Source organism: Setaria italica, chromosome III (assembly GCF_000263155.2).
Source record: "Setaria italica strain Yugu1 chromosome III, Setaria_italica_v2.0, whole genome shotgun sequence".
Lineage (NCBI taxonomy): Eukaryota > Viridiplantae > Streptophyta > Magnoliopsida > Poales > Poaceae > Setaria > Setaria italica.
In genome coordinates, this window is record NC_028452.1 from 2462497 (window position 1) to 2476920 (window position 14424).

A 14424-nucleotide genomic window follows, 5' to 3' on the forward strand; every position below is an offset into this window, starting at 1 on the left:
AAGGCTAGCCGTGGCCGCTGCCTGCCGCTCCGGGACACATAGTAGAGGTCACCGCGATGACGTCCGGCACCACCGCCAATGGAAGACGACGCCATCCCATCGCCTTCCGCCGTCAGTCGCCGGTCGCCGCCGCAACAGCTTTCGCGTTTCAGCTGGGGGCTTGCCGGGACGTAGGCCCATTCGGGGGGCCTGGCTGGCTGCTACTGGGCTGCGAAATTCCATAACCCATCTCCATCCCCACGCGCGCGCAGCCGAGTGCCCCGTGCACCGATTCTGGGTACGCCGAGCCCATTACTCAAGGTACACCTGAATGGGCAGTCTGTAAAAAGTCAAAAAATAGAAAAAAATAAAAAAAAATAGAGATAGTAAAAAATGGGCAGTCTGTTCGAGAGATTCTCTAGAAACCCCACTCCCACAACGCGGATCGGCGCAGGGTTTCCTCCATTTCCTTCCACCGGAAGCTTCTCTCCTCCCTCCCCACCACGAGACGAGCCCAGGCGATCAGGCGAGAGCGGAGCCATGGCGGCGCCCTTCATCTACTGCCGCTCCTCCATCGAAGGCAACAGTACGGTGTCGACGCTCCCTTTCCCTTCCCCTTCCATTTCTTCTACTGATCTCGAGAGGGGCGCGATTTCTGATGGCGATCTCTCATTCTCGCGCGCTCTGTGTGTATGTGTGTTGCAGCCGAAGACGCTCTCCTCAAGGCTGCCTTCGACGGAGACCTCGCCCGCGTCAAAGGTAATCACCAGCCAGCCATACTCTCTCCTCTTCACCGCTTCGATCCATTGATCCAGTGTGAACTGTGAAGTTTGCTTGCCCTTGCGTGCTCCTCTGCGCCCCTGCGGAATCGAATTACGCGGTCCATTTCAATTTGGTGTTGGGCTGTTTCGGCTACCTCCCTGATGCTATGCCATGTTTGATTTGTGTTCACGCTTGCATATAAACTTGATTACATCACCTCTTCGGAGTTAATCTGCAATGATGATGCGTGTACCTCGGCTATAAAATCCATTTCATTGCGCCGTGTCTTTGGAAGTTATTTGTTGAAAAAAGGTTATGATATATGCCTGCTCTGCTCTGCTCTGATCATGAATTAGCATTGGGCTTTGTATTACTGGTGTACATGGCAAATTATTCTGTCACATAGTGATTGCAGGATCACACCCTTAGTTTATTGATCTTAACTCTAGTGCTTGACCGGGTGTGGGAGATACCATTATTATAATTCCATCCTCTTCGATTTACATATTCTCAAGTACTATGTAATTCTTTGTGATATGCGTCTTGTAGAATGCTGTGTTTGTTGCATCTTGCTTCGTTACCTTCATTTTGGTGAGGTTGTGGTTTGTGATTGTGTGATTATTTGCTTCCTCAGCGTGATAATTTTACTTTTGTGTTTGCTTTGAGCGAAAGGCATCATCAAGACCCTTGGCATAGGAACTGGCAACCGAGCAGCAGTCTTTTCTTATACTAACAAGCATGGCTCCAGCTACAACCCCGACGACGTCGCGCCGGCCGGGCCGAGTGCTAGGAGAGTTGCCGCTACGCCGCCGCCGTCGCACACGGTGCAGCAGGCGCATGCAGCTTCTCCCTCGTTCCCCCGACTCGGCCGTGACCAGGTGTCTTCCCCCAGGAGGCCGGCGACGCGGCAATGGCGGCCCCGAGGGTGCGTTCCGGCGACGGCGACTGAGTCAACGCGTTTGGGCGCCAAGACGGCGAACACAGCAGCACCGCGCCCTCCCGTGACGGCACAGGCTCCAAGACGTGAGGTGACGGCGACATGTGCCACTGTTGCTGACCAGCAAGCGGCGCGCCCATACCCTGGCACGATGACGACGCTACAGTGCGTCCTTCCAGGCGCGGGAACGCAGGCTCGTGACTCACACACATATGATCCCCCTACGCCTGCTAGCGCCGAGCTTACTCCCTGTTGAGCTGCTGCCACGGCAGCCCAGCCCAACTAGGCGCCATGAAGATCCTACGCTGATCGAAGTTGTTGCCTGCCGGTGCAAGACCCCAGCGTAGGGGGTATTTGGATCCTGCGTGTCACATCGAATATTCGGAAATATTCGGATGTTAGGAGTACTAAATATGAGCTAATTACAAAATTAATTGCAGAACCCCTAGATTAAATCACGAGATGAATGTATTAAGTCTAATTAATCCATCATTAGCGAATGTTTACTATAGCACCATATTATCAAATCATGGACTAATTAAGCTTAATAGATTCGTCTCGCGATTTAGTCGGATTGTGAAATTGATTTTGTAATTAGCCTATATTTAATACTCATAATTAATGTCTAAACATTCGATGTGACAGGAGCTTTTAAATCCGGAATACAAACACCCGCTAAGCACGGCCAGCCTAGTGCCACGACCCGCGCAACGCACCTCACCGATTCGAACTTACTCCCGGCGCGCGCGCACGAGCAACGTTCCCCCGCAAGATGCAGTGACCGACCAGCTAAATGAGTGCACCGCCCAGACTGTCGCGGCCACACCCACGCCACCGCGCGGCGCTACACCACCGCCTTCCAACGGCCAGCCAGGCAGTCCGACATCCCCGGCCACGCCGGCCCCACGAACTGCGCCTCCGGACTCGCCTGCTGCGCCAGGCTCCTCGACGGTGGCAAGACAGAAGACAGCGGCTTTCATAAACAGCCTGCGACTCGCCGTTCAAACGCCATTGGTGGACAGGAAGTTCGCCCCAGCTGCGCCCATACCCGCGATGCCGACGACGACGCCAAGACGAAGCGATCGTCTCGCGAGCAAACCTCTGAACCTCACAATCCGGCCATCGAAGAAGGGTGAGCTTCTCACCATGAAGAAGCTCGGCGTCATCAGCCAAGATGCTGATGCTGACTGCATCTCCTCGCAACAATTTGACAAATTTCTGTCCACCGCAATGCAGCCACAGCATTTTGCTGCTGTCAGGGATATCTTCCCCCATGGCTAACGAGCTGTCTGACGCCCAACTATTGCAGATTGCGGCCCAGGCAGGACGGGTGAGCGCCTGAACGTCCGGCGCGTCTGCTGCTCCACTGCCGGTCGTCTCCACACGCCATGGAAGCTGCAAACGTCAACATGCTGGTGCGGAATGTTCGTGGCTTGAACGCCCGTTGTCGACGCGACGTCCTACGAGATGCGGTTGCCGAAGCTGGCGCCTCCATTGTGTGCGTCCAAGAGACGAAGTTAAATGTAATCAACTCTTTTCTTGTTGCTGAGATGCTAGGAAGCGGCTTCTCCACTTCCGTCTCTCTGCCGGCCTCGGGCACCAGAGGGGGCATTCTGATCGCCTGCAAAAACCCGGACGCCGTGTGCACCTTGTTGCACGCGGGACGTTACTCCATCACTGCCACAGTGACGGTAAACGGGCAGGACGCGCCTTGGAGTCTAACAGCGGTTTATGGTCCTCAGCCAGAAGCAGATAAGGTGGAGTTCTTGGACGAATTACGTTCTGTTCAGCAACTCGCCACGGCCTTGTGGGTTATCGCCGGCGACTTCAACCTCCTCCTGCGTGCGTCTGACAAGAACAGAAACAACATAAACCGGCGCAATCTAGGGAGGTTTCGGCGGTTCGTCGATGAACTGCAACTCAAAGATGTTTATTTGCATGGCCGCCGCTATACTTGGAGTAACGAACGAGAGGATCCAACAATGGCGCAACTGGACAGGGTGCTGGTCTCGATCGACTGGGATGCGCGTTTTCCGTTTGCCTTCCTTCAGGCCCTCTCCTCTTATGCCTCCGACCACTGCCCCCTACATCTCGCCACCAATGCTATGTTTACAGTGAAACGCCGTTTCCATTTTGAGCCTTGGTGGCCGAAACTGCCTGGCTACCAGGACATGGTCACCCGAGCTTGGTCTTCTCGCTGCGCCTCCTCGGATCCGTTTGTCTGCCTGGACCACAAGCTCAAGAATACGGCGAAAGAGCTTCAAAAATGGAGCAGTCGAAGTATTGGCCAAATCAGAACACAGCTCCTTGTAGCGAAGACTCTCATTCTCTGGCTGGATAAAGCACAAGGGCAAAGAATCCTTACTGCTGATGAAAGGGACCTCAGGAAACAGCTAAAGTGCAAATCACTTGGCCTGGCGTCCCTTGAGCGAACTATGGCGAGGCAGCGTACACGATTGCTGTTCCTACGGGAGGGTGATGCAAATACGAAGCTTTTTCATATGCACTCGAGCTACAGCATAAAAAAGAAGCACATTGCCAAACTAGAGCACGATGGTGCTGTCGGGCTCAACCAGGAAGACAAAGAGCAGCTCCTGTTCAATCACTTCAAGGCGATCATGGGGACGCCCTCAGCTAGAACAGAACACATTGATCTCCTGGCGCTGGACTTTCAGGCCTTCGAGCTTGGTCACCTGGATGCGCCTTTCTCCGAGCAAGAAATCTGGAACACGATCAGAAGTATGGCAAATGAACGAGCTCCCGGACCAGACGGCTTCACTGCAAAATTTTACAAAGCATCATGGCCAATGATTAAAGGGGATGTGGTGGCAGCATTCAACGCTTTTCTACCGAAATGCGTGTGCTCAGTTCAGCCGGCTCAACAGCGCCCTGATAACACTAGTGCCCAAGAAACAAGATGCTGCCTCACCGGGAGATTACAGGCCAATAAGCCTCATACATAGCTTCGCCAAATTGGTGGCAAAGCTACTGTCTAATCGGCTAGCACCTGAGCTACATAAGTTGGTTGATGTCAATCAGAGTGCCTTCGTCAAACAACGCTCGATCCATGACAACTTTATGTTTGTCGAACAGGCAGCGAAAGCTTTACGCCGAAAGAGAAAGGCCAGCTTGCTACTCAAGCTAGACATCTCCAAGGCATTTGATACGGTGTGCTGGCCATTTCTGTTGCAAGTACTCCAAGCACAGGGTTTCGGGGATAAATGGCGTGACTGGGTGTCGGTACTCATCTCCACTGCCACCACTCGAGTTATTCTGAACGGCATACTAGGCAACATCATACACAAAGCACGGGGTTTAAGGCAAGGGGACCCCTTATCCCCCATGCTATTTATTTTGCTGATGGAGGTGCTGCATCGCTTACTTAAGAAGGCTGCACAACAGGGGCTTTTGGCTCCCCCGGCTGATCAGGGCATCCACCATTAGTGCTCTCTGTACGCCGACGACGTGGTCATCTTCTCAACGCCAAACGTACAGGACGTCATCACAATAAAGCAGGTGCTTGACTTCTTTGGAAATGCCTCGGGCCTGAAAACGAACCTACAAAAAAGCTTAATTGCACCGATCTCCTGCTCACAAGAACAGATCGACAGGATCAGGAATTTTTTCCCTGCACAGCTAACTGAGTTCCCAATCCAATATCTGGGACTGCCGGTAGCAGTGGGTAGGTTGAGAAAGCTGCATTTCCAACCACTTATCGACAAGATATCCAACACTATCCCAACATGGAAAGCACAGCTCATGAGCAAGGCGGGGAGGTTGGCAGTCGTTAAATCAGTGATGAGCTCCATATGCACTCACAGCCTGATCTCCCTGTATGGACTTTATTATTTCTATTGTACAATCATTTTCACAGGCTGGTGCTGATGTTAATGGCAAAGGTACTATTACATCCCCTCTGTTGATCGCTACAGAGCGCGGAGGTTATACCAACTTCATTCAGTTACTGTTAAAGGCTGGAGCAGACCCTAACATTCCAGATTATGTATGTTTTACATATTTTCTAGATGTTCTCCTGATTATTCTATCCTTAGTATTATCCAACTTCTTTGATTGTGTTGGGTGGCTATTTTAGCAATGACTTTTGGCTGCTTTGAAAATACATTACATTTGTGCCTAACCATTAGGGATATTTTTCTCTTTTGCCTTCTATTCTATTAGTTTATAATTTATATCAATACATTTATCACAGCATGCATTCTACCTGGTGTTGTCGTGGACCAAATGATGTGGCTACTTCTTGTATAACTGATGGAGAGTGGAGACGTGTAATTGTGTAAAGCAGGATATAACTAGATATTCTTGTTACTTCGTTAGTCTTAACTCTTGCATTAGTACATCTCTTTGAGTCCTTTCTCATGGAAGATCTTTCCCCCATGTCAACATGCACTAGTTGTCAATAGCATAGTTTTAACAGCACCACTCTCCAAAGCTAGAAAATTGAGAGTATATGTCTGTTGTGTTAAATTCTTTTTGAAATCTTGCTCCAAAATTCTCTATATCCTGGTTTCGTTGTTCAATTCTAGGCACCTTTAAGTTATTTGTTGAATTTTGTTGTTAATTTTACAGAAATGACTGTCCCCTCTTCCTATTGCAGCTGGGTAGGTTGCCAATAGAGCTTGCTGCCTTAAATGATCGCAGAGACGAAGTCAAATTGCTGTTTCCCTTGACTTTGCCAATTCCAGACGTCCCAAACTGGAGTGTTGATGGAGTAATCTCGCGTGCAAAATTGAAAAATTCAAAGCCATTGGTATGTTATGTATAACTGGAATGCTCTTGTCATAAAATGATGTTTGAATGTTGCGATAGGCTGCTTTACTGTGATATTCCTTTGAAGTAGAGAGACCCCTTTTGTCCCTCAGTTTTGAGGCTACTTTTGGACCTTTAATTTTGTATGATTCCCTTTGAATCTCTTATTGTTTGAGTTTGGTCCTTTATAAGACCTTGATTTTCATGTTTGTGTCCAAAACTCTAAATAGAACCCCACATTAACAAATAGAAGTAATCACTATAGTAACCATTCTTCTGATATATCAATTTTATTTGAGACCCCACTCAATACTCATCTGCAATACCAAATTTTTTACACCCATTCTAGTATTAGGCTTCTGTGGTTGATGAAGATTGGAGGCTAAGAGCTCTGAGGCTTTGACATCTCGGCATAGTAGCATATGCACTTGCATTGCTGCATAAGCATGTGTAAAGAGCTAGCCTTTTAGCTACCGACCTATAAAGAATTTTAGAGATAGAGATGTTTAAGTTTTTTCTTGTGTAAATAATCCTAGAAAACAATGTTTTGCTCTAGAATCTTCAATGAGGGTTGCATTTAAATTTTTTATTTAATTGTTTAGGATGAAAGACAAAGTAAAAGAAGAAAAGCTATTCTTAAGTCACAGGCAGATATGGCATTCAGGCGGAAGGAGTATGACGTGGCATCTAAAGCTTATGACTTTGTAAGTCTTTGCACGTTATCTGTAATAGGTTAGAAGGTAATCTATTCTGCTATATGGGAAACAAATGGAAAATGTTGTTGATTTTCGTAAAGGATAGGGACAAGCACTCTTCTATTCTGTATGAAGAGGGAAAAGCATATCACCTTGGTCGCATTTTAATCTGTTAAGGAGAAGGAAATATTCTGACAACTCTGTACTAAAGGTGATGCTGGAGTTCAACGATTCCAAAAGATTATGTGTTTTGTGAAGTTTTGAGTCGACCTGATAATGGGTAAACTAAAATATGTACTACTCAAGGACTTGAGTAACTAAGAATGCCCCAAAATAGACACCTTTAACCATTTGAAATAGAATGAAACATATTCCCACATACTATAGTCCATGTAGATTTTAGGACAATCAGGAGTGTGATATTGCTCCATTGGACAATTTCAGCTTATGAGACCAGGACATGTGGAAGCAATAGCATAACTTTATAAACCTTTTCTTTGTTAAAAGGCATCCTTGTACTATACCAGTACAATACCACGCAGTGAACGCTAGTCCAAGAAGTCTGTAGACAGGTTTCTCTCTGTCTGCTGTCCTGTCAAACCCTACATTTCTACACGTCATTGTTAAAATCTAGTTTTTAGAAGGTGTTTGGATACTTAAGTGCTAAACTTTAGCAGTGTCATATCGGATGTTCGGATGCTAATTAGGAGAACTAAATATGAGCTAATTATAAAACTAATTGCAGAACCATGTGCTAATTCGTAAGACGAATCTATTAAGCCTAATTAATCCATCATTAGCAAATGGTTACTGTTGCACCACATTGTCAAATCATGGGCTAATTAGACTTAATAAATTCGTCTCGCGAATTAGACTCCATCTGTGCAATTAGTTTTATAATTAGTCTATATTTAATATTCCTAATTAGTATCAAACATCCGATGTGATAGGTACTAAATTTTAGGGGTGTACACCCCCTTAATTTGGGGGAATCTAGTCACGTAACTTGTCACTTTTTACCATAGTTGCTGGATCATGCCACGCAACCCTATATTGAGCCTCCGCAAACTGCTAATGGGTGATGGCGAAGGTGCACTGTCAGATGCTTATCGGTGCAGGATGATGCGACCTGACTGGGCGAAAGCTTGCTATTGTCAGGCTGCAGCTCACATGCTACTCAAGGTGACGTATGCGTCTAGCCTGTCAGTATGTTTATTTACCTCACATCTATAGCTGAGTTGTGGTTATGCAGCCCTTATGTGCTTGGATGGATGTGCAATGTCCAGGAATACAAGCAAGCTCATGACGCTCCCCTAGATGCTCAAAACTTGGACCCTGGGAATGACGAGATAGAGAGAGAGCTACGGTAAGGATGCTACCTTTTGTTATCTCTTTTGAGTATATCTTCCAAAAATGGTAGTAGCTCGATAAAGTATTCTTGCCATGATAATCACAAGTAATTGCATGGACTGAAAAACATAAGCTGACATGATTGAGAACATCTTTCATCTTGTCAATAGTTCTGTACGCTACGCCATTCTACTGATGAGTATTTGATATTCTTTCATTTGGGTTTGCAGGAAGGCCATGGTCATATGACCATCTGTTTTCAGCATGTGCTTAGTTAGTGACCAAACACCCTAGCACGTTTAGCAAGTACATCATGATGTCTGATGAACTAAATGTAAGAAGACAAGGGAGAATTTGTATGGCAAGTCAACTGATGTGGAAGTCTGAAAAGTTGAAGTGATTGTCTAGTAAAGAAAAATACGCTCCCTGAGAAAGAGATCCATGTAACATCGAAAAATCTGCTTTTCCAATCTGTCTGGTCAATTAAGCAATGTAAATATACTGCATTTCCCAAGCAACATTATCGGTACCAGGGACAGCTGAGCATCTGATTCTGCTGTTCGACTTTGACATGATGATAGGCAACAATTCCAAAGGTTGCTTGGAGGCTCCATTTTACTTTTTTGGGTGTGGAACCTTGTACAGCATAGCATGGTACTATAAACTTTGACATCGATGTCTCCCTGAACTTGTGAACGATTGGATCAGGTTTGGAGCGGAGCTTGGATTATTAGTCTTGCATGGGCCCCTGATCATGGGTTGGGAACCGAGTCTTTGTTGGGTGGCCGAGTTGTTGAACTGATCTGTTACCTAGTGGAGAGCTTCAGGAAAGTTTTTCTTTTGAAAAAAAAAACATATGGTAGACATGAGTGACGACGATGGCATGACACTTGAGTTTGTCAAGGTGGACGCAGGAACAGATTGATTGCCGGAGACGGAGGTCATCAGGTGTGATGCGATCCTCCATGGTGAGGTGAGCATCGTTATAAACTCACTACAGAACTGGCCTGAAGCATTTTCTTGTCACTTCAATTTGTCCGGCTGGTTAGTTTCTTCTATTGGAGAAAGATTTGTAGAACAAACGGCCTATTTTTGCACGAGAACCGTATTTCATCGTGTCGACAGGAGAAATTCCGTGAGATGGATTATTGGGAAATTAGTTTACCCCTGCCAGTAGAAGAAGTTACCTTGTAGATTTGTAAGATATGGGAGTAATTTGCGTTTGCGGAGCAAATTATTTCCATGGAGTAATTGACACGAGCGTCACTCGGTCAGTATATGAGATGCATCACGCCATTACACAAAAGCAGTTTCTGCACGAAGCATGGAGGAACAAACAAAGGCGGTGGCGCATGCATCCACAAACACCTCACAAATACAATACCTCCATGATCTCCATTTCTTTTCTCGAACAATCTATCGATGTATATACATCGATTCGTTTATTTTAGCAAACGCTCTACGTCTTGTCCGGCACCGGGAAGCTGGCTAGTGTTCCACCGTCGGCTTCGGTCCGTCGATGGAGTCTCTCGAATACCCCGTAGGATGCTCCGATGCGACCTCCTCGCCGATCAGCAGAGGGAGCTTCGCAGTGACGAGGGCCGATGGCGGCGGCGGCGAGGGGTCGTTCGGGCTGGGGTCGGGTCCCCTGGGAACCTTCCTCAGCGGCGAGGCGTCGTCGTCTGCGCTCGCCGTTGGCGGCGGAGGGGGAGTTCGGCGCTGGAAGTAGGGAGGTGTCAGGGCCAGGTGGGACGCCCCCACCAGCGAGTGGCGCGCCGCCAACGCCGTGGACACCAGCATCATCAGCGGAAGGAGCACCAGCAGCGCCGCCGCCGACGGCGCGACGACGTTCTTGTTCGCGGCCATGGCAACTGGCTGTTCTCTGCTACCAGTACACACCCTCCTGTTCTGCTTGTGCTGCGAGTATAGTGGCGGCCTTGCTTTGATATTTATAGGGGGGCTCGATAGCCTCTGCTGGGTGCGCAGTGTGAAGCTGCGCTGTCAATGGCAGATTTGGTAGTCGCTGACACGATTAGCAGTGGCCAGTGGCTGATCCGCTGATCGAGCTAATTATTAGCCAGTGATGGAGATGAGCTGTGAGATTTTTTCTTTAAAAAAGATTTTTTTTGACGGGGGAGAGAATCCCGCATTAAAGGTCTTGGGTAGGCCAAAATTAGTACAAGATTTTCAGCAACATAAAACACAGGTACAACCGGAATACAAAAGGGAGAAAAAAAACCCAAACACACAAGACACTTCAAATTGACAAGCCATCATTCAGGTCAAAAAACAACCACCGTTTGCCAATTAGAGTCACCATTGAACAACATACTTGCGCCGTGACCATTGCACATCCAGTCCACCTCTCGTAGCTACGTCATTCTAGTGTCACCTTCCATCTGAGAGCCAAGCCAATGGAATGGGGACTAAAGGTGGCAAGAGGTGCGCAAACCAAAACTCATCGGACACGATGGTCTCCTTTGAAGCTGATGGTAACACCATTCACCGCACATCCGGGCTCACCGCCATCCAACGCCGTACAAGGGGAGGAAACCTCGAGGGGAATGGCAATAGAGGTGGAAACACCACCCGGCATAAGATTTGATGGCACCATCAACAAGGAGACAGCCAACGGAATAGAGGTGCCAGATGGGGAACACTTAGGGAATCACGACGGAGGTCAACAACCATTAGTCGCTAGATCAAAGAAGTGTATGGGTGATGTAGAACGAGAAGCACCAAAACCATTAGCGGTCATGATGGCGGCACGAGGGGATCTCCAAAGCGATGCCTTCATCAAAGTGGTGCACATGGTCCCAATGGGGAGTGGTCTCTCGTCGTCGCCTCCAAGAAGGACAATGGTGCCCGAGGACGTCATTGATGATGACACTGGTGCAGAACCAGGCTAGGATTTCTCCTGAACGAAACCTCCCAGACCAGCGCAAATGCATCCAAAACATGTGGGCAGGGACGCCTCGAAACAACACCTCCAAGGAGGAAGAACGGCACCTGAGCGTGTCGTTGTTGTCGGCACGGCACAAAGCCAAGCTTGGATTTCTCCTGGCAATCCCAGGGCCACCGGCTACAATTGACGTGCTGTGGAATATGGCCAACCACATGCTGAGAGCGCCGAGTAGAGTCCCTAACTGGCCAAGGTGGTGGCGGCAACGGAGGGGACATGAGGACCAAGGACAGGTCACCCTCGGCCGCCGTCGTCGTGGGACTCTGATGCCCAGAGGCACAGGGCCTCCACTCTGCAGCAGCCCCGGCCACCACCACATCGGGGGAATCAGAGCTGGAGGTCCACAAGCTCCGTGCCCCGAGCTCCCCCACAGGGTTACGGCCGGAAGTCATCAAGGCCCCGAGCTCCCCCACCAGAGGAACCAGGAAGCTGCATCTGGCAAAGGGTAGTCGAGTTGGCCGCCGTCGTCGCTGGGCAATGGAACCCAAAGGCAATAGAGCCCCGCCTCAACAGCAGCCCCATCTCGCTCGCCGCCACTCCGGGGGAGCAGTAGCTGGACGTGAGCTCTGTACCCCGAGCTCCCCCACCGGAGGGACCGGATCAGGATCGCAAGAGGCCGGATCCGGTGAGGGGGGAGTCATGCTCCAGCCGCCACCGCTGAGGGTCGGAGTTGGACAGGGGGCCCTCGAGCTCCCCCATCCTCGGTCGGAAGACGGAGGGAGGGGGCAGATCCGGGCTGGAGAGGGCAGATCCGGGCTGGAGACGACCGGATCCGGGCTGGAGACGTCGAGCTGGAGCCTCAAAAGCTGGCAAACGAATGGCATCTCGCCGGAGAAATGGCTGCTCACGCTTGAAGATAGAGAGGAAAAGCGAGGGGGAGGTGAAGAGAGAGGGTTGCGGTTGGTCACCGGCTTTGGCACCACCGCGGCCGCCGCCGCGCGCCGTCTGGCGGCGGCGGCGGCCGCCGGCTAGAGCTGCTGGCAAGGAGTTTTTGGTGGGCGGCGGAATCGCCCCTCCCGTCACCTGAGAGCGACGCGGAGGGGTACCTTTTAGAAAAAGATTGGAATTCGGTTGGGTCTTTATATCTTCTTTTGGGCAATTTCCTAACATATTTTCAGTTTTATATCGTTCGGATTATTTTCGACCCTTCCACGCACAAGCTGCTCGCCCCGCTCACGTTGTCTCCCCTGTACACACAGACACAGTCATGCTATTATAAACCTAAACTAAAATCTTTACTTATCCTCGATAGCATAATCCATGTTCAATTTGCACTGAAATTTAGCTTGACCACGGGAATCTGACCTTTGTTTTGCCAGTATTGCTGGGTCGGGTCTCATTCTGCAGATAAAATCGGTAAATCGTACAAGGGGACCGAAGAACGGTTGCAAAAGTCTTAACCCACAAGATGCGCCCTCATAGTTCAAGTAATTGCCCCAAGCCCAGTACATCACACTCTGTCATGGCGCTATGGTTCGGAGATTTTCATGACACATGACTTTTAGATTCCCGATCAATACCAGCATGAGTGAGCTTCAACGTCTCAATTTTTATGATAATCGAATATTTCCAGTGTCTTGTTCATTTCGGACACTATGATCATTTTGATATATAGTCAAATGTTTTTCCCCTTCCCTGCCTCATTTATATTGGGCCTGCATTCCTCATTCCGGTGAAGGCCCAACGAAGGTGTAGATCCACGATGTCCCAAATGCCACCAGGCTGAGAGTAGAAACGAAATCATTCCTAATTCTGGTTTGGTTTGAATTGATTTGGCGCATGCAGCACGGCCAGGAGAATGGAAAGCAAAACCGGGCCCAGAGGAGAAAATTCAGCGAGACTGATTGAGAGGATTAATTGGTGGTGATTATATTAGGTAACCGTGCCAAATTTCCCGCACTGGTATACTGAATTTACCGCCAGGTAATCGTTTCAGCGTTGAACAAATTATCAACCTGCCATTTTTACAAGCTTCGCAGTGCCAGAGACCCCTATAAATACGTGCACCGTGGAGCGTTGCTACGACACCCACAACCACAAGAACTTCCAGTAGCAAGCCATGGCCGGGCACAAGAACGCCGCCGTGGCGTTGCTGCCTCTGCTCCTCCTGCCGCTGGTGATGTTGATGCTCACTTCCACCGCTTCAGCCGCGCGCCGCTCGCCGCCGCCGCCGGCGAGCACGGAGGAGTTCCCGGTGCTGCGGAAGGTTCCCACTGGACCGAACAATGAGACCAGCGACCCGCCGCCGCCGCCAGCGGTGGCCACAAGCTCCGACGTCGACTTCCCGGTGCTGCGGAAGGTTCCCACTGGACCGAACCGCGAGACCAGCGACCCGCCGCCGCCGCCGTCAGTGGCCACGAGCTCCGTCGTCGACTTCCCCGTGCTGCGGAAGGTTCCCACTGGACCGAACCACGAGACCAGTGATCCCCCGCCACCGCCGGCACTGGCCACGAGCTCCATCGTCGACTTCCCGGTGCTGAGGAAGGTACCCATTGGACCTAACCCCATGACCAGCGATCCGCCGCCTACGCCGGCGGCGGCCACAAGCACCGACGACATCTCGGTTATGAGGAAGGTTCCTAATGGACCAAACTCCAAGACCAGCGACCCCCGGCCGCCGCCGCCGCTCCGCCAGTGACCACGAGCGCTTGAGTCCCGGCGCTGCTGACAGCCCGCGGGCTGGTAGCTCCTAGGTGACACGTACTTGATCGACATAAATCTGATGAGCGTGCGTGTGTGGCGATTTTGATGTGTGTGCCGCCATTGTCATGCGTTGAGCCTTCATCGTGCTAATCGTACTTTGTAATAGCATGATCCTTTTGTTTTGTTTGGGTTTTGTTTTGATCTTTTGGATAACTGGATCGAACTTAGCAATAAACAATTGTTACTGATGGAAATTCATGAGTTCATGATGTGAATTATCAGGTACTCACGTTGTTATGTTTTGAACTTTCACAGCACTTGGATTTCAT

General features: G+C 49.5%; 3 protein-coding genes across 3 annotated transcripts; all 3 read left to right on the forward strand.

Annotated features, from left to right (window-relative positions):
- The first annotated feature begins 347 nt into the window (after positions 1 to 347).
- LOC101754035 lies at positions 348 to 2118 on the forward strand. The gene is made up of 3 exons (XM_004960241.3): positions 348 to 565; positions 685 to 738; positions 1414 to 2118. Exons 1-3 carry the CDS (start codon positions 373 to 375, stop codon positions 1932 to 1934), a joined length of 768 nt encoding a protein of 255 aa, XP_004960298.2. The 5' UTR covers positions 348 to 372; the 3' UTR covers positions 1935 to 2118.
- Positions 2119 to 3066: 948 nt separating this feature from the next.
- LOC111256665 lies at positions 3067 to 4641 on the forward strand. Its single transcript, XM_022825008.1, has one exon. It carries the CDS (start codon positions 3067 to 3069, stop codon positions 4639 to 4641), a length of 1575 nt encoding a protein of 524 aa, XP_022680743.1.
- An 8870-nt stretch (positions 4642 to 13511) lies between these two features.
- LOC101766207 (formin-like protein 14) lies at positions 13512 to 14090 on the forward strand. Its single transcript, XM_004963362.1, has one exon. The coding sequence runs from the start codon at positions 13512 to 13514 to the stop codon at positions 14088 to 14090; it is 579 nt and encodes a 192-aa protein (XP_004963419.1).
- The last annotated feature ends 334 nt before the right edge of the window (positions 14091 to 14424 follow it).